The sequence below is a fragment of the Electrona antarctica genome (assembly GCF_951216825.1).
Source record: "Electrona antarctica genome assembly, chromosome: 18".
Taxonomy (NCBI): Eukaryota; Metazoa; Chordata; class Actinopteri; order Myctophiformes; family Myctophidae; genus Electrona; species Electrona antarctica.
Window position 1 is genome coordinate 28,069,643 of NC_136799.1, and position 20,185 is coordinate 28,089,827.

At 45.5% G+C, this 20,185-nt stretch overlaps 1 protein-coding gene across 2 annotated transcripts in view; it reads left to right on the top strand.

Annotated features, from left to right (window-relative positions):
* Positions 1-20,185, top strand: part of dync1h1 (dynein, cytoplasmic 1, heavy chain 1) — a 43,437-nt gene that overhangs the window by 14,557 nt on the left and 8,695 nt on the right. For both annotated transcript variants that reach the window (XM_079527873.1, XM_079527874.1), the window contains 34 exons: positions 359-553; positions 657-939; positions 1,026-1,126; positions 1,326-1,485; positions 2,778-3,018; positions 3,693-3,876; positions 3,975-4,187; positions 4,597-4,835; positions 4,970-5,126; positions 5,472-5,696; positions 6,152-6,382; positions 6,616-6,756; positions 7,143-7,376; positions 7,999-8,205; positions 8,523-8,644; positions 8,791-8,956; positions 9,137-9,300; positions 9,497-9,626; positions 10,903-11,036; positions 11,419-11,533; positions 11,619-11,780; positions 11,909-12,123; positions 12,601-12,805; positions 13,111-13,284; positions 15,074-15,193; positions 15,417-15,537; positions 15,852-16,047; positions 16,841-16,958; positions 17,117-17,332; positions 17,723-17,935; positions 18,591-18,718; positions 18,858-19,011; positions 19,151-19,297; positions 19,886-20,036. In XM_079527873.1, the coding sequence (XP_079383999.1) occupies positions 359-553; positions 657-939; positions 1,026-1,126; positions 1,326-1,485; positions 2,778-3,018; positions 3,693-3,876; positions 3,975-4,187; positions 4,597-4,835; positions 4,970-5,126; positions 5,472-5,696; positions 6,152-6,382; positions 6,616-6,756; positions 7,143-7,376; positions 7,999-8,205; positions 8,523-8,644; positions 8,791-8,956; positions 9,137-9,300; positions 9,497-9,626; positions 10,903-11,036; positions 11,419-11,533; positions 11,619-11,780; positions 11,909-12,123; positions 12,601-12,805; positions 13,111-13,284; positions 15,074-15,193; positions 15,417-15,537; positions 15,852-16,047; positions 16,841-16,958; positions 17,117-17,332; positions 17,723-17,935; positions 18,591-18,718; positions 18,858-19,011; positions 19,151-19,297; positions 19,886-20,036 (5,962 nt within the window). The remainder of the gene's footprint in view (positions 1-358; positions 554-656; positions 940-1,025; positions 1,127-1,325; positions 1,486-2,777; positions 3,019-3,692; positions 3,877-3,974; positions 4,188-4,596; positions 4,836-4,969; positions 5,127-5,471; positions 5,697-6,151; positions 6,383-6,615; positions 6,757-7,142; positions 7,377-7,998; positions 8,206-8,522; positions 8,645-8,790; positions 8,957-9,136; positions 9,301-9,496; positions 9,627-10,902; positions 11,037-11,418; positions 11,534-11,618; positions 11,781-11,908; positions 12,124-12,600; positions 12,806-13,110; positions 13,285-15,073; positions 15,194-15,416; positions 15,538-15,851; positions 16,048-16,840; positions 16,959-17,116; positions 17,333-17,722; positions 17,936-18,590; positions 18,719-18,857; positions 19,012-19,150; positions 19,298-19,885; positions 20,037-20,185) is intronic.

Consider the following 20,185-nt stretch of genomic DNA (forward strand, 5'->3'; position numbering starts at 1 on the left):
TTCTGAAATATTTGATCCCTTCTCAGTCATGCTTGTCATATCGTTTGAAAATGTATTAGGAGTCTACACAAAGATGCAGCATTTTAACCATTTTCAAATACCTGTTAGAACATAGCCCAACAAAATAATATCTACAAATGTGGTTTGAGAACTGTTTACTCACATATAACATGCTACAGATGTCTAGTCTAACAACATAACTTGTAAAATCAGGTGACATGGCACATTCAGAAACAGATCATTTAGTTTTTCTCTGATTTCAGTGTAATCCTCCGGAGTAGATAATTGCTGCGGACCTCATGTTCTCACCATTCAAATACTGACAACCTTCCACTACATCCATCTCTCCTCTCGACAGGCCCAGCTTGTGGTTCTGTCCACCCAGATTGCGTGGTCTGAGAACGTCGAGTCTGCCCTGACCACCATCTCTGGTGGTGGAGACCTGACGCCCATGCAGGATGTGCTCTCCAACGTGGAGGCAACCCTCAACATGCTGGCTGACACCGTGCTAATGGAACAGCCCCCTCTCCGCAGGAGGAAACTGGAGCACCTGGTCTGTAGATTGAGATGATTGTGCAAAATACATTTAGAGGAAATCTGTCGGTTAAGTCATGGAATGAAAGCCAAATATTGTCTAATATCTCTCTCCCTCTCAGATCACAGAGCTGGTGCACCAGCGTGACGTGACCAGGAGGCTGATCAAGAACAAAATTGACAATCCCAAGTCCTTCGAGTGGCTCAGCCAGATGCGCTTCTACTTTGACCCCAAGCAGACGGATGTCCTGCAGCAGCTGTCCATCCAGATGGCCAATGCCAAGTTCAACTACGGCTTTGAATATCTGGGCGTCCAGGACAAGTTGGTGCAGACTCCTTTGACCGACCGCTGCTACCTGACCATGACCCAGGCCCTGGAGGCTCGTCTCGGAGGATCACCATTTGGTACGTAGATGGAAACTCACTCACTCACTCACTCACTCACTCACTCAGGTACTTAACATTACTTGTACCCCCTTTCCTTCTTCCAGGTCCTGCCGGAACAGGAAAGACTGAGTCAGTGAAGGCTTTGGGACACCAGCTGGGACGCTTCGTCCTGGTCTTCAACTGTGATGAGACCTTTGACTTCCAGGTACACACAGCTGTATTCATGTAATACGTTTATAGGCCAACCTGTGAAACTTAACAAAATGTATACAAAAAGCCATGAGATGAACAGAGCAGCTATGTGGCTTCACTGGATTACGTTCCGTCCTCTATTCAATGTGAAAGCCCTACGCTAAGTTGCTTTTTGTTTGTGCTTGTAACGTCCTGCTCTTCTTCCTCTACAGGCCATGGGTCGTATCTTCGTTGGTCTTTGTCAGGTGGGAGCTTGGGGCTGCTTTGATGAGTTCAATCGTCTGGAGGAGAGGATGCTGTCTGCCGTCTCCCAGCAGGTCCAATACATTCAGGTGGCCTTGAAGGAGCACAGCAATCCAAACAGAGACAGGAGTATGTACCCAAATACACCTTACTTTGTGTACGAGCGCAAAATAGGGTGATGTTCGTGAACCATTAGAAATTGAAATAATCAAATCCTTTACCTATCACTTTTTTAAAGATATTTTTGGGGCTTTTTTGCCTTTAGTAAGTCGACAAACTGGGAGAGAGATGGTTGGGAGGTGGGAGACAAACAGCAAAGTTCGTCGGGATCGGGACTCGAACCCGCGACACACTGTAATGCTGGATTACCAGCCATGGTGCCTGGAACGCTAAGCCGTCCCAGGCCGAATCCTTCACCCTTTACTGGGGGGCATACATCAATCCACAGCCCCTCTCACTTATCCCTGTTAACCCATTTTGGGCGGGAACCCCTTTTGGTGTTTTAAACATTATGTTATAATTTAGCTATTGAAAAATAGCAGATCTACAAGCCCATAGTGTGCCACCGAGTGGCGCACTACGAGCTTGTAGGTCTGCTATTTTTGAAAAATCGTGAAAATATTTATTTCAGAAAACTGGAGGATTTGGAAGAATTCTTTTAAATGTCGAGGTCAGGCCAAAATGGGTTAAGCGAAGAGTCATCCACTTCAGAATGTGATTATGGTACTATGCTATTAGAAAGAGAAATCTATGAAAATCTGGGAACTAAATCGTTACCAAGAAATTTCTTCACCAATGTGTTTCTAAAGGTGTCTAATAACATGTACTAAAAGTTTGAAATTCAACTCCCGTGGGAAATTGAGTTATTAGCATAATATGTGACCATACCCATAACATCCTAATATAAGGCAAAAAAGTCCAAATTTCATCATTCTTTAAGTAGCATGTGACATATGAAACTAGGGGGTTTTCATGATTCTGAATCCATTCCAAGCATTCGTTTTGCACAAAAAACACTCCTTGGGAGGAAAATGGCCTCACAAACGTGATGAGGTCAGCACATTTGGTCAAGTGGATATGGCCTAATTTAGCCCAAGGAGTGTTTTTTTGTGCAAAACTAATGCTTGGAATGGATTCAGAATCATGAAAACCCCCTAGTTTCATATGTCACATGCTACTTAAAGAATGATGAAATTTGGACTTTTTTGCCTTATATAGGATGTTAAGGGTATGGTCACATATTATGCTAATAACTCAATTTCCCACAGGAGTTGAATTTCAATTTCAAACTAGTATATGTTATTAGACACCTTTTAGAAACACATTGGTGAAGAAATTTCTTGGTAACGATTTAGTTCCCAGATTGGTCAAATACCTGATAAAATGCCCTTACTATATGTGTGTTGGGTTTTCCTTCCTAGGTGCACCAATCACCACTGAGCTACTGAACAAGCAGGTGAAGGTGAGCCCCGACATGGCCATCTTCATCACCATGAACCCTGGCTACGCCGGCCGCTCCAACCTGCCTGATAACCTGAAAAAGCTGTTCCGCAGCTTGGCCATGACCAAGCCTGACCGCCAGCTCATCGCCCAGGTCATGCTCTACTCTCAAGGCTTCCGCACGGCCGAGATCCTCGCCAAGAAAATTGTGCCCTTCTTCAAGTATGTACTTTGTAGATCTTGGTAGTACAAGTAGTAAAGGCATGTGAGAGTTAGAACCATAGTGCATAATAGTGTATAATGTTCCTGTTTGTAGTATAATCTTCTACGAACGGAATCCCTAGAGCAAGAAGAATAGATTTATTGGGTCACGGTGGCACAGTCGGTAGTGCTGTCGCCTCACAGCTAGAAGGTCCTGGGTTCGATTCCTGCTGTGGGTGCTGGGGGCGTGTTCCCTCCGCGTCATCAGTGCCCATACCCGAGGCGGGGTTGGCGAAAGAGCCTTTGTGTGGAGTTTGCATGTTCTCCCCGTGTCCCCTAGGGTAGGTACCCTCACAAAAACATGCAGTAATCCTGGTCTCTAAACTACCTCCCCCTGGCCAGCCGGGGCGCCTGATGGAGGGGAAAGGAACTGGTCGGAATAACGTGTTCCTTCCACGCGCTACGTCCGGCTGGGGAAACTCTCCTCTGTCAGGTGAAAAGAAGCAGGTTGGACTCCTCATGCATAGAAGGAAGCATGAGGTCAGTCCCCCCAGGTTGGCAGAAGAAGTGTAGCGCCCATGATTAGATAATTGACACTGGGTGAAAAAACGGGTTACAAAATCGTGGGATAAAAAAATTAATTGATTTCTTCCTGAGAGAAATTCTTGCATTGTAAATGGCATTTCTCCCCTCAGGCTGTGCGACGAGCAGCTGTCATCCCAGAGTCACTACGACTTCGGCCTGCGTGCTCTCAAGAGTGTGCTGATCAGCGCTGGCAACGTGAAGCGTGAGCGCATTCAGAAGATCAAGAGAGAGAAGCGCGAGCGTGGGGAGATTGTCGACGAGAACGAGATCGCAGAGAACCTGCCTGAGCAAGAGGTAACGAAAAAAGTTATAATAATTTCCCCCAACTTATCTGATCAAACGATGATGTACAGGAAAAGTTGATAGGTCATGTCGCTCTGTTCTCTGTTTAGATTCTCATCCAGAGCGTCTGCGAGACCATGGTTCCCAAGCTGGTGGCCGAGGACATCCCCCTGCTGTTCAGTCTGCTGTCAGATGTCTTCCCTGGAGTACAGTACCACCGCGGTGAGATGACTGCTCTGAGAGAGGAGCTGAAGAAGGTCTGCGCAGAGATGTACCTCACCTACGGAGATGGTGATGATGTGGGCACGCTGTGGGTCGAGAAGGTACGAAGCCCATGTTTTCTTGTATATCGGGTATCATTTGAATATAAAACATGTATATACTACAGAGACAAAAAAAGGGACTCCTGCACATCCAAGAAGACCCGTGCAAGTCTAGTTAGCAGGCATAGACATCAAAAAGAGAAAAACCTTCCAAGGAAGGGACTGCACACTCCAGGGAACAGACGGACAACTTACTGCATCAACTTATTTATTAGCACTAATAATAAATAAGTTGATGCAGTAAGTTGTCCGTCTCTGTTCCCTGGAGTGTGCAGTCCCTTCCTTGGAAGGTTTTTCTCTTTTTGATGTGTATATACTACATGCAGTGCATACAGTGTGTGTGTGTGTGTGTGTGTGTGTGTGTGTGTTTCCGCTAACGTTGTCACATTATCATTCATGCGTCTTCCAGGTGTTGCAGCTGTACCAGATCACCCAGATCAACCATGGTCTGATGATGGTGGGTCCTTCAGGCAGTGGCAAGACCATGGCCTGGAGGGTTCTGCTAAAGGCACTGGAGAGGCTGGAGGGACTCGAGGGCGTGGCCCATATAATCGACCCTAAGGCCATCATCAAGGATCACCTGTATGGAACCCTGGACCCTAACACCCGCGAATGGACCGATGGCTTGTTCACACACATCCTCAGGAAGTGAGTTATTTTTTTGCTGCACTTAATAATCTTGTATGACAATATTATTGTTGACCAGCAGGAGGTGTAAAATAGTTGGAAAACTACTGCATTGACGTGTAACCTACTTGCTTCATTTATGCTCTACAACCCAGAATCATTGACAATGTGCGTGGTGAGCTGCAGAAGCGCCAGTGGATCATCTTTGATGGTGATGTTGACCCAGAGTGGGTTGAGAATCTTAACTCTGTCCTGGATGATAACAAGCTGCTCACCCTGCCCAATGGAGAGCGTCTCAGCCTTCCGCCCAACGTAAGGAGATCCCAACTCCTCGCTTCACCCCTTGTGATTAGTAAATAGGTGTTGAGATGGAACTCAAATAATGGGCAATTGACAATATTGATGGTGCCTGCAACATGGAAGAACTAGGGATATCATGGCATCAGCAAATTGACGTTGAAACTTTTAGTGTACAAACTTAGATTCTAGCTGGTGCAGGACAAGTTACAGTTACAATACAGACATACAACTTTAAATTCCACCATTCCATTCCAGCAATCCTTTGGATATGCAATATTATGCATGAAAGAGATGTTGTTTGTCTTGTGTGTTTTATTGCAAGGTTTATTAAATGTTCTCTACTTCCTCTCTTCACAGGTACGCATCATGTTTGAGGTGCAGGACCTGAAGTACGCCACCCTGGCCACCGTGTCTCGCTGCGGCATGGTCTGGTTCAGCGAGGATGTCCTCAGCACTGACATGATCTTCAACCACTTCCTGGCTCGCCTCCGCAGCATCCCATTGGACGAGGGAGAGGACGAGGCTCAGCGCATGAGGAAAGGCACCGAGGATGAGGAGGAGACTGCGTCACCTATGCTGCAGGTGCATTTGTGTTCCTAGTTTGGCCCTAACTTTAGGATGAGGAAGAGACTGCGTCACCTATGCTGCAGGTGCATTTGTGTTCCTAGTTTGGCCCTAACTTTAGGATGAGGAAGAGACTGCGTCACCTATGCTGCAGGTGCTGCAGTGTTCCTAGTTTGGCCCTAACTTTTGAAAATAACATGACAAATGCACACTTGTATATTTTACATTTATTTAATTGTTTTATTAATTTTGACGACAAAAAAAGGGAAAGTTTTCTCCTACATTGACATGCCCAAAATATGTACCTGTTCATCCTGTTAGTTTTTTCCAGTATCAGTGTAGTTAGTTGACTAGCAGACGAGGAAATCTAACAACCAATGCCAATATGCGCTCAGTGACTGATCGAGTATTAGCTTTGGCCTGAAGAGGATATCACACCCTGTAAACACACTATGCTCTCCTTGAACCTCCAGATCCAACGAGATTCTGCATCCATCCTCCAGCCTTACTTCACCTCCACAGGGCTGGTCATCAAGGCCCTGGAGCATGCCTCCAAGCTGGAGCACATCATGGACTTCACCCGACTGCGCTGCATGGGCTCGCTGTTCTCCATGCTGCACCAGGCCTGCCGGAACGTTGCACAGTACAACAACAACCACCTTGACTTCCCCATGCCCATCGACCAGCTGGAGAGATACATGCAGGTACTTATGATGGGCCTAAAATATGCTATGTTCTTTTTCTTAAGTAAAAATTCACGATTTTAATTTTTATTAATTTTATTTTATTTGCATAATCACATATAGCTTATTGCTTCTTTATGCTCTTCTTTATATTTTTAGTAAATAGTCATTTGTAACGTTTTTTGCTGTTTTGAGTGTAATGCACCAAACTCAATGCACCAATGAAACTTAACTATATCGTTGTATCCCTACAGAGGTATCTGATCTACGCCGTGCTCTGGTCCTTTTCTGGTGATGGACGGCTGAAGATAAGGGCGGACCTTGGAGAGTACATCCGTCGCATCACCACGGTGCCACTCCCCTCTGCTCCCAATGTTCCCATTATCGACTATGAGGTACGCAAGCACTCCAAATTGTATTCTAAACTCTTACGAAGAGGTTACATTTGATGCTCTAAAATGGTTGTTAATCAAAGTGATAAGCCATAGCACCCTTTTTTTTTCAAAAGGCAACTATGCAAGGGATAATGTATGACCCGGCGGTAGTTGTTGAAACATAATGACCGATAGGATGTTTCAGAATCAAGCATTCAACCAAGCCATGTAATAACATGTCATTCTTCATATGTTAAAAAGGGTATCTTGACAAATGTGTCTGTCCTGATGAAGGTCTAATCGACCAAAACGCCGACCTAATAAAGATTCTTCATATGTTAACAAATCATCCACAATAAAACAAATGTTCTATTTTGGAGTTTGACATCGCCTCTTTCTGCTCCCAGGTGTGCATCTCAGGTGAGTGGCAGTCATGGCAGGGCAAGGTTCCCCAGATCGAGGTGGAGACCCACAAGGTGGCATCCCCAGATGTGGTGGTTCCCACACTGGATACTGTTCGCCACGAGGCCCTGCTGTACACCTGGCTGGCCGAGCACAAACCACTGGTGCTGTGTGGCCCGCCAGGCTCTGGAAAGACCATGACCCTGTTCAGCGCTCTCAGGGCTCTGCCTGACATGGAGGTGAGAGGAAGACCATTTGAGAGATGTTCAAATTAAACTCATTCGCCGCCCTAGATCGTCTTTTGACATCACGCTGTTCTGCACCTGTCTGTATTGCTCCGGTTGCCGTGCGACGGAAATAAACAGGAAAAGAAAATCAAAAGTGAAAAGTCGGCGCGCTTATGATTTGTTTTAAATCCATTTAGCTGGGATTCTTTTTCCAGGCTGTGTTTTTGATCAAAACGAGCTTGATTTGCGGCTCATAAATAAAGCGTCTATGATCGCGGTTACAAAATGTATGTTTTGGGTGAATTAAATGACATTCACGGGACACGTTACATAGCCGGTTTTACACTTCCTGTCTTCCGTTTCTGAGTGAACGGCTTTCAAAATCAGATGGTTCTCACAGTTGACTTACATTGTGGCATTCCTCGAATTCAGCCACTAGATGGCAGCGAATGAGTTAAGCTCATTTTGTATCCCATGCTCTAGCCAGGCCTCAGTGAACCTAGTATAGTTGTTAATATTATAGTTGTATATTCGCTAATTAATCCTACTACTACATTTATTCTATCAAATATTTAACCCACTTTTCACTTATGATAAACGTTTTAAAATGATGTCACTTTATCTACTTTGCCAGGTGGTGGGTCTGAACTTCTCCAGCGCCACCACCCCAGAGTTGCTACTGAAGACCTTTGACCACTACTGTGAGTACCGCCGTACCCCCAACGGCGTGGTCCTCGCCCCCATCCAGCTGGGCAAGTGGCTGGTGCTGTTCTGTGACGAGATCAATCTGCCTGACATGGATAAGTACGGCACACAGAGGGTCATCTCCTTCCTCAGACAGGTATAATGTCACACACAGACCATACAGTATTTCTGTTCTATTTCAATGCTAATCTCACGTCTCCACCTACTGATACTGGAGGAAAAAGAAAAAAAAAAGTGTAACCAGCGCATACTGCTTTGAAAACCAATCCTGATATTGTCCCAATATGAAGGACCGCCATGACGTCTTTGCATTGGTGCTGCAGTGCTGTTGTTTCAGTTTCACACTGGCGTAGCCTGTTGATTGAATTTAGATATCACAGGATATGTCAGTAGCCAGAGATCTCTGAATCTAAATGCCTAACTAAACTAATGCTTGTTGTGTTTTCTCTGCAGATGGTCGAGCACGGCGGGTTCTACCGCACATCCGACCAGACTTGGGTCAAACTGGAGAGGATCCAGTTTGTTGGAGCCTGTAATCCTCCCACTGACCCTGGCAGGAAGCCCCTAACACACAGGTACAGTACAAGGCGACATTCCTGCATTTTAGAGCCATACTTTAATTTTTTTAAACTGAAAAAACTAACCCCAAATAAATCAAATTCTGAAATGGGGTGAAAAAACAGGTTTGTCACTGAGCTGTGTGGTGTTGTGTGATATGCAGGTTCCTTCGCCATGTCCCTGTGGTGTACGTGGACTACCCAGGTCCTGCATCTCTCACACAGATCTACGGAACATTCAACCGTGCCATGCTGCGCCTCATTCCAACCCTACGCACCTATGCAGAACCACTTACTGCTGCAATGGTTGAGTTCTACGCCATTTCTCAGGTAACGCGCAACACAACTTATCTGTTACCCCATATCCATATTGTCCTATTTGATCATGTCCCATATCCATGTTGTCCTATTTTTGGTTAAATTAGGGTTAAGAATAAATCGATCAAATCTATTGAATCTGTATACTGTTTCATATGCTTGAAATCTCATCACCCTCTTTAATGCCTACAGGAGCGTTTCACCCAGGACACTCAGCCCCACTACATCTACTCCCCCAGAGAGATGACCCGCTGGGTCAGGGGGATCTTTGAGGCCCTGCGGCCCTTGGAAACCCTTCCTGTGGAGGGCCTCATCCGCGTCTGGGCTCACGAGGCTCTCCGCCTCTTCCAGGACAGGTGGGTGAAAGTGTTATTGGTACCAGTGGCTGCCATGAGAACCGACTGCTGTAACGATAATCTCAGATTATATCCTGAAAACCATGTTGGTTTGAAATATTGATGTCGTTCAAGAGATTAGCAGCTCCTTAAATACTTTAAATGGACTGCATTTATCAACAATTGAATGTATCAATAATTTGGGTGCTTTATCCAGACTGGTTGACGATGAGGAGAGACGGTGGACGGATGAGAACATCGACATGGTGGCTCTGAAACACTTCCCCAACATTGACAAAGACAAGGCACTCACAAGACCCATCCTCTACAGCAACTGGCTGTCAAAGGTGAACAGCCTACAAACATGACATAACATTCCAAATGGCTGCCATTCGAAAGCACTCCGCTGGGTTGTGCAAGTTTATATTTAGGGCGGCAACAGTTAATCAAACTAATCAGTTTAACCAATAATTAAGAATAATAGACTTTCAAAAATGGCAAGAATGCAGATCTACAAGCTCACAATGCAATGCGTTGTAAGCTTGTAGATTGTCTATTTATTGATTTGTTAATGTAAAAACATCAAAGACGTGCTTCTTGATTATTTGATTAATTGAAAAAGTAATGAATAGAATAATCGCTAAGAAGATAATCGTTGCAGCACTAGTTATTTATTATGTATATTCCTGTGATTCAATTTATTTAGCTAGAGCCGTAGAAATGTTCTCTTATGGGGGTCCCTGGCATATCTCTTCAAATGGGGGTCCGCAGGCTAATTAGTGTCAATTTGGGGGTCCTTGACATGAAAAGGTTTGGGAACCACTGTAGTAAGCATCTTCTCCCTGCAGGACTACATCCCAGTGGAGAACCACTGTAGTAAGCATCTTCTCCCTGCAGGACTACATCCCAGTGGAGAACCACTGTAGTAAGCATCTTCTCCCTGCAGGACTACATCCCAGTGGAACCACTGTAGTAAGCATCTTCTCCCTGCAGGACTACATCCCAGTGGAGAACCACTGTAGTAAGCATCTTCTCCCTGCAGGACTACATCCCAGTGGAACCACTGTAGTAAGCATCTTCTCCCTGCAGGACTACATCCCAGTGGAACCACTGTAGTAAGCATCTTCTCCCTGCAGGACTACATCCCAGTGGAGAACCACTGTAGTAAGCATCTTCTCCCTGCAGGACTACATCCCAGTGGAGAACCACTGTAGTAAGCATCTTCTCCCTGCAGGACTACATCCCAGTGGAACCACTGTAGTAAGCATCTTCTCCCTGCAGGACTACATCCCAGTGGAGAACCACTGTAGTAAGCATCTTCTCCCTGCAGGACTACATCCCAGTGGAGAACCACTGTACTAAGCATCTTCTCCCTGCAGGACTACATCCCAGTGGAGAACCACTGTAGTAAGCATCTTCTCCCTGCAGGACTACATCCCAGTGGAGAACCACTGTAGTAAGCATCTTCTCCCTGCAGGACTACATCCCAGTGGAGCAGGAGGAGTTGAGGGACTATATGAACCCCTGTACTAAGCATCTTCTCCCTGCAGGACTACATCCCAGTGGAGCAGGAGGAGTTGAGGGACTATATGAACCCCTGTACTAAGCATCTTCTCCCTGCAGGACTACATCCCAGTGGAGCAGGAGGAGTTGAGGGACTACGTGAAGGCCCGTCTAAAGGTCTTCTACGAAGAGGAGCTGGATGTTCCTCTCGTGCTGTTCAACGAGGTGCTTGACCATGTCCTCAGGATTGACCGGTGAGGAACTATTTCCAGCCTATGCTACTGTTTGCGGTCTAGCGTGGCTCGAGAATTGAAAAAAGAGTTGCTGTCATTAAACTTTGTGATTGCCTTTGTTATGGCTGTAAACACGAATCAATGTTGTGACAAGTTGTGGTTATTTTCTGTATTAGAGTCGATCTCGAGTTAGTTTTTTTATTTAATCTTGCCATTTTTATGCTTCATTTTACACGTGATATTGTATTCAAACTCGGATCCCATTTGCTCACCATATTGTCTGGTGAGCACAGACAATAGCATATTGTCTGTGCAGTGTGCACTAACTGGATGACCCGCCAGGCAGGCGCCCCATTTTTGTGTTGAGCCAGTCTAAAGTGCATTTCCTTTTTTGCCCTCCTAGAATCTTCCGCCAACCCCAAGGACATCTGCTGCTGATCGGTGTGAGTGGGGCGGGAAAGACCACCCTGTCTCGCTTCGTAGCCTGGATGAATGGACTAAGCGTGTATCAGATCAAGGTTGGTAGCCCTGCTGTTACTTTAGGTCAATGCCTGTACTTGTTGGATTCCTTCTATTGGCTGAGCGATGTTTGCATGTGTTTAGGTGCACAGGAAGTACACAGGAGAGGACTTTGACGAGGACCTGCGCACAGTTCTGCGTCGCTCCGGTTGCAAGAACGAGAAGATTGCCTTCATCATGGATGAGTCCAACATGCTGGACTCCGGCTTCCTGGAGAGAATGAACACCCTGTTGGCCAACGGCGAGGTAAAACGGTCATTTTCAGCTTTTATTTTATTTCACATAGGCAAGTCATTGTTAAAATCGTGAAAATGTATTGACTCAAATTTCTATATATACACACACACACACACACACACATGTGCATTCCTCAGGTGCCGGGCCTGTTTGAGGGAGATGAGTATGCCGCCCTGATGACCCAGTGTAAGGAGGGGGCCCAGAAGGAGGGCCTGATGCTGGACACTCACGAGGAGCTGTACAAGTGGTTCACCAGCCAGGTCATCAGGAACCTCCATGTGGTCTTCACCATGAACCCCTCTTCAGAGGGCCTGAAGGACAGGGCTGCCACCTCACCTGCTCTCTTCAACAGGTACTCCCACACCCCTCTCCATACATGCTCTCTTCAACAGGTACTCCCACACCCCTCTCCATACATTCTCTCTTCAACAGGTACTCCCACACCCCTCTCCATACATGCTCTGAGTTACAAATGGACCTTTACTGTGTATTCACTATATGTTTTGATTGAGGCCGATTTTCTAAATCCTTTTTATTTCTTTTCTGAAAAAACATATGGTGCTATATCAGTCATGCTCAAACCTTTTCACGTGAAGGACCACCAGCATGATATGTATTTGGCTGCGAATCTCCGTCTCAAAATATTTTGTCCCTGGACCCCCAGCAGCAAAGCTTGGATTTGAGTTAAAAATGTTCAAAGATTTGCACACATTTTCACGATTTTTCAGAAATAGCAGATCTACAAGCTCATAGCACGGCACAATGAGCTTGTATATAGATCTGCTATTTTTGAATAGCCAAAGTCAATTGATTCCTCCCCCTGTGCCAGGTGTGTGCTGAACTGGTTTGGTGACTGGTCAACCGAGGCCCTTTACCAGGTGGGTAAGGAGTTCACCATCAAGCTGGACCTGGAGAAACCCAACTGGAAGGTGCCAGATTACATGCCCGTCATCTACGACAAAATGCCCCAGCCTCCCACTCACCGTGAGGCCATCGTCAATGGATGTGTTTTTGTACACCAGACACTGCACCAGGTTGGACTCTTTTATCCATTTATTGGCAAGACTGAGATAATATTGTGTGTATAATTGTATATACGATCAAGTTTATTTAGTTTCAAGATGTCACATGTGTAGTAAACCAATTTATGTTTTATATTCTTATTTTGTTTTTGCTCTATTGTATTTTTTGCTATGGGGAAGAAAAAATAAAATGTGTTTATAAAGTACTGATTTACTATATACCTGTATAATAAATTTGGATCACAGGTTCTGTTAATAATATGCAATATACTGTACATGTGAGGTGTTCCCATAGCCTGATGTTGATCCCTTTTTAGGCGAACAACCGTTTGGCAAAGCGTGGCGGTCGCACCATGGCCATCACTCCTCGCCACTACCTAGACTTCATCAACCACTATGCCGACCTGTTCAATGAGAAACGCAGTGAGCTTGAGGAGCAGCAGATGCACCTCAACGTTGGTCTCCGCAAGATCAAGGAGACCGTCGATCAGGTAACGCAGATCCTGTTGTGAAGATAAAGATAATCTGTTTTTTTTGTTGTTGGTGTACATCAGATGCATTTTGTTTCAGCTCGGTCTTGACCTTAAGTTCATTTTAACTTTTTTTTGCATGAACCAAGAAACGTTTGATCAGTGTTTACCTAGTACCTGTGGATCCTCTGCGGTGTTGATCAGTGTTTACCTAGTACCTATGGATCCTCTGCGGTGTTGATCAGTGTTTACCTAGTACCTATGGATCCTCTGCGGTGTTGATCAGTGTTTACCTAGTACCTATGGATCCTCTGCGGTGTTGATCAGTGTTTACCTAGTACCTATGGATCCTAGGCGGTGTTGATCAGTGTTTACCTAGTACCTATGGATCCTAGGCGGTGTTGATCAGTGTTTACCTAGTACCTATGGATCCTCTGCGGTGTTGATCAGTGTTTACCTAGTACCTATGGATCCTCTGCGGTGTTGATCAGTGTTTACCTAGTACCTATGGATCCTAGGCGGTGTTGATCAGTGTTTACCTAGTACCTATGGATCCTCTGCGGTGTTGATCAGTGTTTACCTAGTACCTATGGATCCTAGGCGGTGTTGATCAGTGTTTACCTATGGATCCTCTGCGGTGTTGATCAGTGTTTACCTAGTACCTATGGATCCTCTGCGGTGTTGATCAGTGTTTACCTAGTACCTGTGGATCCTAGGCGGTGTTGATCAGTGTTTACCTAGTACCTGTGGATCCTCTGCGGTGTTGATCAGTGTTTACCTAGTACCTATGGATCCTCTGCGGTGTTGATCAGTGTTTACCTAGTACCTGTGGATCCTCTGCGGTGTTGATCAGTGTTTACCTAGTACCTGTGGATCCTCTGCGGTGTTGATCAGTGTTTACCTAGTACCTATGGATCCTCTGCGGTGTTGATCAGTGTTTACCTAGTACCTGTGGATCCTAGGCGGTGTTGATCAGTGTTTACCTAGTACCTGTGGATCCTAGGCGGTGTTGATCAGTGTTTACCTAGTACCTGTGGATCCTAGGCGGTGTTGATCAGTGTTTACCTAGTACCTATGGATCCTAGGTGGTGTTGATCAGTGTTTACCTAGTACCTGTGGATCCTAGGCGGTGTTGATCAGTGTTTACCTAGTACCTATGGATCCTAGGCGGTGTTGATCAGTGTTTACCTAGTACCTGTGGATCCTAGGCGGTGTTGATCAGTGTTTACCTAGTACCTATGGATCCTAGGTGGTGTTGATCAGTGTTTACCTAGTACCTGTGGATCCTCTGCGGTGTTGATCAGTGTTTACCTAGTACCTGTGGATCCTCTATGGTGTTGATCAGTGTTTACCTAGTACCTGTGGATCCTAGGCGGTGTTGATCAGTGTTTACCTAGTACCTGTGGATCCTAGGCGGTGTTGATCAGTGTTTACCTAGTACCTGTGGATCCTAGGCGGTGTTGATCAGTGTTTACCTATGGATCCCCTGCGGTGTTGATCAGTGTTTACCTAGTACCTGTGGATCCTCTGCGGTGTTGATCAGTGTTTACCTAGTACCTATGGATCCTCTGCAGTGTTGATCAGTGTTTACCTAGTACCTGTGGATCCTAGGCGGTGTTGATCAGTGTTTACCTAGTACCTGTGGATCCTAGGCGGTGTTGATCAGTGTTTACCTATGGATCCCCTGCGGTGTTGATCAGTGTTTACCTAGTACCTATGGATCCTCTGCAGTGTTGATCAGTGTTTACCTAGTACCTGTGGATCCTAGGCGGCGGTCGCTTTATACTTAAATGTTCCTCCTTCTCCAAAGGTGGAGGAGCTGCGTCGTGACCTCAGGATCAAGAGTGAGGAGCTGGAGGTGAAGAACCTAGCTGCCAATGAGAAGCTGAAGAAGATGGTCAAAGACCAGCAGGAGGCTGAGAAGAAAAAGGTAATCATTGAGTTTCAAAACGAACTCGGATACTACACAGTCATGAGTTTGTTAAAAACTCATGACTGTGTAGTATCCGAGTTCGTTTTGCTTTTGTATACTTAAAAGTTAAATCAATGACTGCTCAGGATTGTATTGTGTAATGTTAAATACATGTAAATGTAATAGAATCTGTAGTAGTATACATTTTCTTTACATTTGTTTGTCTCTATGGTGATTTCAGGTGATGAGCCAGGAGATCCAGGAATCTGTGTACAAGCAGCAAGCAGTGATCAAGGACAAACAGTTGAGTGTCAAAGACGATCTGGACCAAGTGGAGCCTGCTGTCATTGAGTCTCAGAATGGTATATCTTAGCTTTTAACTACATGGTTCTCTGTGAATTAGCCCTTCGCTAAGTTCTGTCATTCATTGTATCACATTGAGTATTGTCTGTTTCACTGTAAGAAATATTGGTACTGCAGATTGAGCTACATTCCTCTCTTGGAGCTTTATCTCCTTTCACCCTTTTGTGATAATATTCCCTATAGTCCAGACAAAGATATCTTTGTCAAGAGTTTAGACATCTTAGTTAGACATCTTTTCTTATTTTTCTTCCACTCGCATCCCCTCCGTCTTGACCCCTCCTAAACCTCATCTGCCTCCACTTGGTGTCGATAGCCGTTAAGTCCATTAAGAAGCAGCACCTGGTGGAGGTGCGTTCCATGGCCAATCCCCCGTCGGCCGTGAAGCTGGCCCTGGAGTCCATCTGTCTCCTCCTGGGAGAGAGCACCACGGACTGGAAGCAGATCCGTTCCATCATCATGAGGGAGAACTTCATCCCTACCATCGTCAACTTCTCTGCTGACGAGATCAGGTGAAAGGACAAGTCCTCAATACAAGAATTCACTAAAAGTGTTCTCTCTCTCTCTCTCTCTCTCTCCCTCCAACTTCCTTCCTTTCCTCCAAACACACACTTGCCCTGCCTTTAGCGGTGAGCTCTATAAAGCGGCACCACCTCGTAGAAGTGCGGGCCATGACAAACCCACCGGCGGCGGTCAAGCTGACCCTGGAGTCTATCTGCCTGCTGCTGGGCGAGGAGACCAGTGACTGGAAAAAGATTAGACAAGTTATTATCAGTGAAAATTTCATCAGCAGCATAATCAACTTTTCCTCAGAGGAAATGAGGTACCGCGGCCGGTCGGACCGTCTCCACTTGCCTGTCTACCTAGATTTCAGATGGACGCAAAGATCATTTTCTCAATCAGTACGCAAAGATCATTTTCTCAATCAGTTGATCTGTGATTACTGCTTGATGATGCCAATGAGTTTCTGGTTGGGGAAAATTTGAAAATCGGCATATGCCAACTATATTTGGGGGAATTGATGGCGGGGAGGGGAATGATTTGTTGTTCATTATTTATTGTGATTTTCTTTATGGGATTGAATAATCCTGTCCACACCAGCAGCTGGCCAGATTTGACTTCTGGCCATAATTAGAAGATTTATCTCTTGAGTTTGGTATGAATGAATCATTAAATCATATTCAAAATGAATAAAACTTTACAATCACTCACCTACACACACATTCTGTTCTGGATAAAAACATTTTCAACTGTTGCAGCTACTATAATCTTGCTGACATCCAACATCACTTGTGTTAATTCCAGTGACTCAATCCGTGAGAAGATGAAGAAGAACTACATGTCCAACCCAGGCTTCAACTATGAGCAGGTTAACAGGGCCTCTCTGGCTTGTGGGCCTATGGTTAAATGGGCCATCGCTCAGGTAAATGAGGCGTGCGGTCACTGATGCATGATTTATGGGAATATCCGGTCAATTACCTCAAAGTCAAGAATTCTTCCCAGTGTATTTGGTCGGTAATGTTTCATCCGACACCCCTGTTTCTGACCGACTCCTCAACATACCTTCACACTCTCCTACAGCTGAACTACGCTGACATGCTGAAGCGTGTGGAGCCACTGCGTAATGAGCTGCAGAAACTTGAGGACGACGCCAAGGACAACCAGAATCGGGCGGAGGAAGTGGAGCAGATGATCAGAGACCTGGAGTCCAGCATTGCTCGCTACAAAGAGGAGTACGCCGTCCTCATCTCAGAGGCTCAGGCCATCAAATCTGACCTGGCTTCAGTCCAGGCCAAGGTAGATGCTCATCCACGTCCAGTCGAGCACTAGATTTAAGAAATTGTCACGTAAAGATGCACACCATTGGGGAAATTATCATGGTGTCGCCACACAATCAGGGTGTACATTATCACTGTTGCAAAACATAATGTACAGTTATTGTCAGTAGCGCAATACGTATCTCTTGTGCTCTGCTAGTAGCAACATCTCCAGTATGATTTTCAGCCATGTGTTGCACATCTAAAGCGAAAAGCTGTGTTGTCACGATAGATTCTTGAATCTTTCCTCCCCATCATATCATAGTAACAGATGTCTGCACGCTTGTAAGTCCTGCCTGCGTACTGCTCTGTGATTACACCAAAAGGTCTTGTGCCCCTTTTTCGTACCTATTCTGTGTTCTGTTCCCAGGTGAACCGCAGCCATGCTCTGCTCAAGAGCTTGTCAGCAGAGAGGGAGCGCTGGGAGCAGACCAGTGAGACCTTCAAGAACCAGATGTCCACCATCGCCGGGGACTGTCTGCTCTCTGCCGCCTTCATCGCCTACGCAGGTTACTTTGAACAGCAGATGAGACAGAACCTGTTCACCACCTGGTCTCACCACCTGCAGCAGGCCAACATTCAGGTACTTAGCAGTTGTTGTTGACAGATGGGGACAATTTGTAACCTTTGTCTACAAATCCTTTGTATGCTAGACTATGTATTATGCAACCCTAATTATTCATTGTTTGGAATAGCCAGGTATGATCAGGTTTGTGTAGATGTCAAATCTTTGACCGGGGACCAATTCATTAAAGAAAATGGGTTATCAGTTGCTTAAATCAGGGGTTTTCAACGTTTTTGGCTGGGGACCCCTGAAAATGCTTTGGCCATGTCTCGTGACCCCTGCCCCGACCCCCTCCCCTCCCCACCACCAATACAAATTGACCACTACAATAACCTTAATAATAGAGAAAATACATCACAAATAAATACTGAAACCAGATATAATTATTAAGGAATGTGTTGCAAAAAACCTTTTTTTTTTTTTTTTTTTTTTTTATTATTTTGGGACCCCCCCAAAATAATGTCGGGACCTCCCGAGGTGTCGTGACCCCCAGGTTGAGAACTCCTGGCTTAAATAACATTTCAGTTAATGAGCTAAGTTAATGTGGTGACACTGAGCTCCACTGAGAGGCATTTGACCCAATTACACATCAATATGGCCACCTCTGGCTATTAATGAGAGGCCTAGATCTTTACGCATGCCTAACAGCCTTTCTCCTGCATGTCACTGCTAGTTCCGTACGGATATCGCAAGGACCGAGTACCTGTCCAACGCTGATGAGAGGCTCCGCTGGCAGGCCAACTCTCTCCCAGCTGATGACCTCTGCACTGAGAATGCCATCATGCTGAAGAGATTCAACAGGTTACTGTTTGTTCATGGTGTTAAAAACAAAAGAAAAATTACCTCGGCATATTGATAGATTTTTCAATGTAGTGTTTTTTTTTTTTTTTGAACATGCCCTGGGTTGAGCTAACGCTAGCAGCCCTGCTGTCCTCTCCAGGTACCCTCTGATCATCGATCCGTCTGGCCAGGCCACGGAGTTCATCATGAACGAGTACAAGGACCGCAAGATCACCAGAACCAGCTTCCTGGACGACGCCTTCAGGAAGAACCTGGAGAGTGCTCTGCGTTTTGGAAACCCGCTGCTGGTCCAGGTAAAAAGCCCCTGTGCCCTTGTGCTTGTAGCTCGACTCTTGTAGATGTTTTTACGCAAGCGTTTTTGACTAGCTACCTGCTTGCTTCATCCGGCATTCACTGTTCTCGTCTCCCTCCTGGTGTCCTTCTCTTCGCCAGGATGTGGAGAGCTACGATCCAATCCTGAACCCAGTGCTGAACAGAGAGGTCCGCAGGACTGGAGGACGTGTCCTCATCACCCTGGGAGACCAGGACATCGATCTGTCGCCTTCCTTCGTCATCTTCCTCTCCACGCGTGACCCAACGGTGAGTCGGATTTGTCGTTTAGATTTCCGTCTGTCCTTGCTTTTAGCTCTTAGGTATATGGTCACATTCTACAAAGAGTGGCAGCCTTTTCTATCGCACGTTGACAATCTTGCACTTGTGCCCCCGACTGAACCCGATTGAGTTTGTAACCTACGTCTATGACGGTAATCACTCTTGTGTGATAACAACCTCTTGGTGTATGTCTGCCAGGTTACCACCTCACTGACATGTAAGGTTGCTTTCTAGACCATGCCTATCTTGACTGGATGCGTTTATGACCATGAACTGTTCTGTATACTAATTTTACTGGAGAATTTGTTCTCTTTAATTTAATTGTCTCGTTGTAGTATTGTTTTCTTCATGTGTGTATGTGTCGTTTGCTTTTGTTTTTTGGTTGTTTGTTACTAAAAAAAAACAAAAGGAAAAAAAGTATATGGTCACGCAAACTAATTTTTAGGCCTTCAATAAATGTCATAGGCTACCACATCATCCCTTTTATAATTAAGAACAACATCTGTCAGGCTAGTTCCAAATGCAGCATATGCCTCTAAATGAAGCTACTGTAACCTGTGGTTTTAACCCATGCAGGTTGAGTTCCCTCCAGACCTGTGTTCTCGTGTGACGTTCGTCAACTTCACGGTGACACGCAGCAGTCTGCAGAGCCAGTGTCTGAACGAGGTCCTCAAGGCTGAGAGGCCTGACGTGGACGAGAAGCGCTCTGACCTCCTCAAGCTTCAGGGTGAGCCCCATTCAGGACGGGAACCCCTTTTGGTGTTTTAAGGATTGTTATGCTTTAGCTATTGAAATATAGCAGATCTACAGGCTCAGATCTACAAGCTCGTAGCATACAAAGGGATAGAATAAAGAGTGCTAGAAAAAGAGTAACAT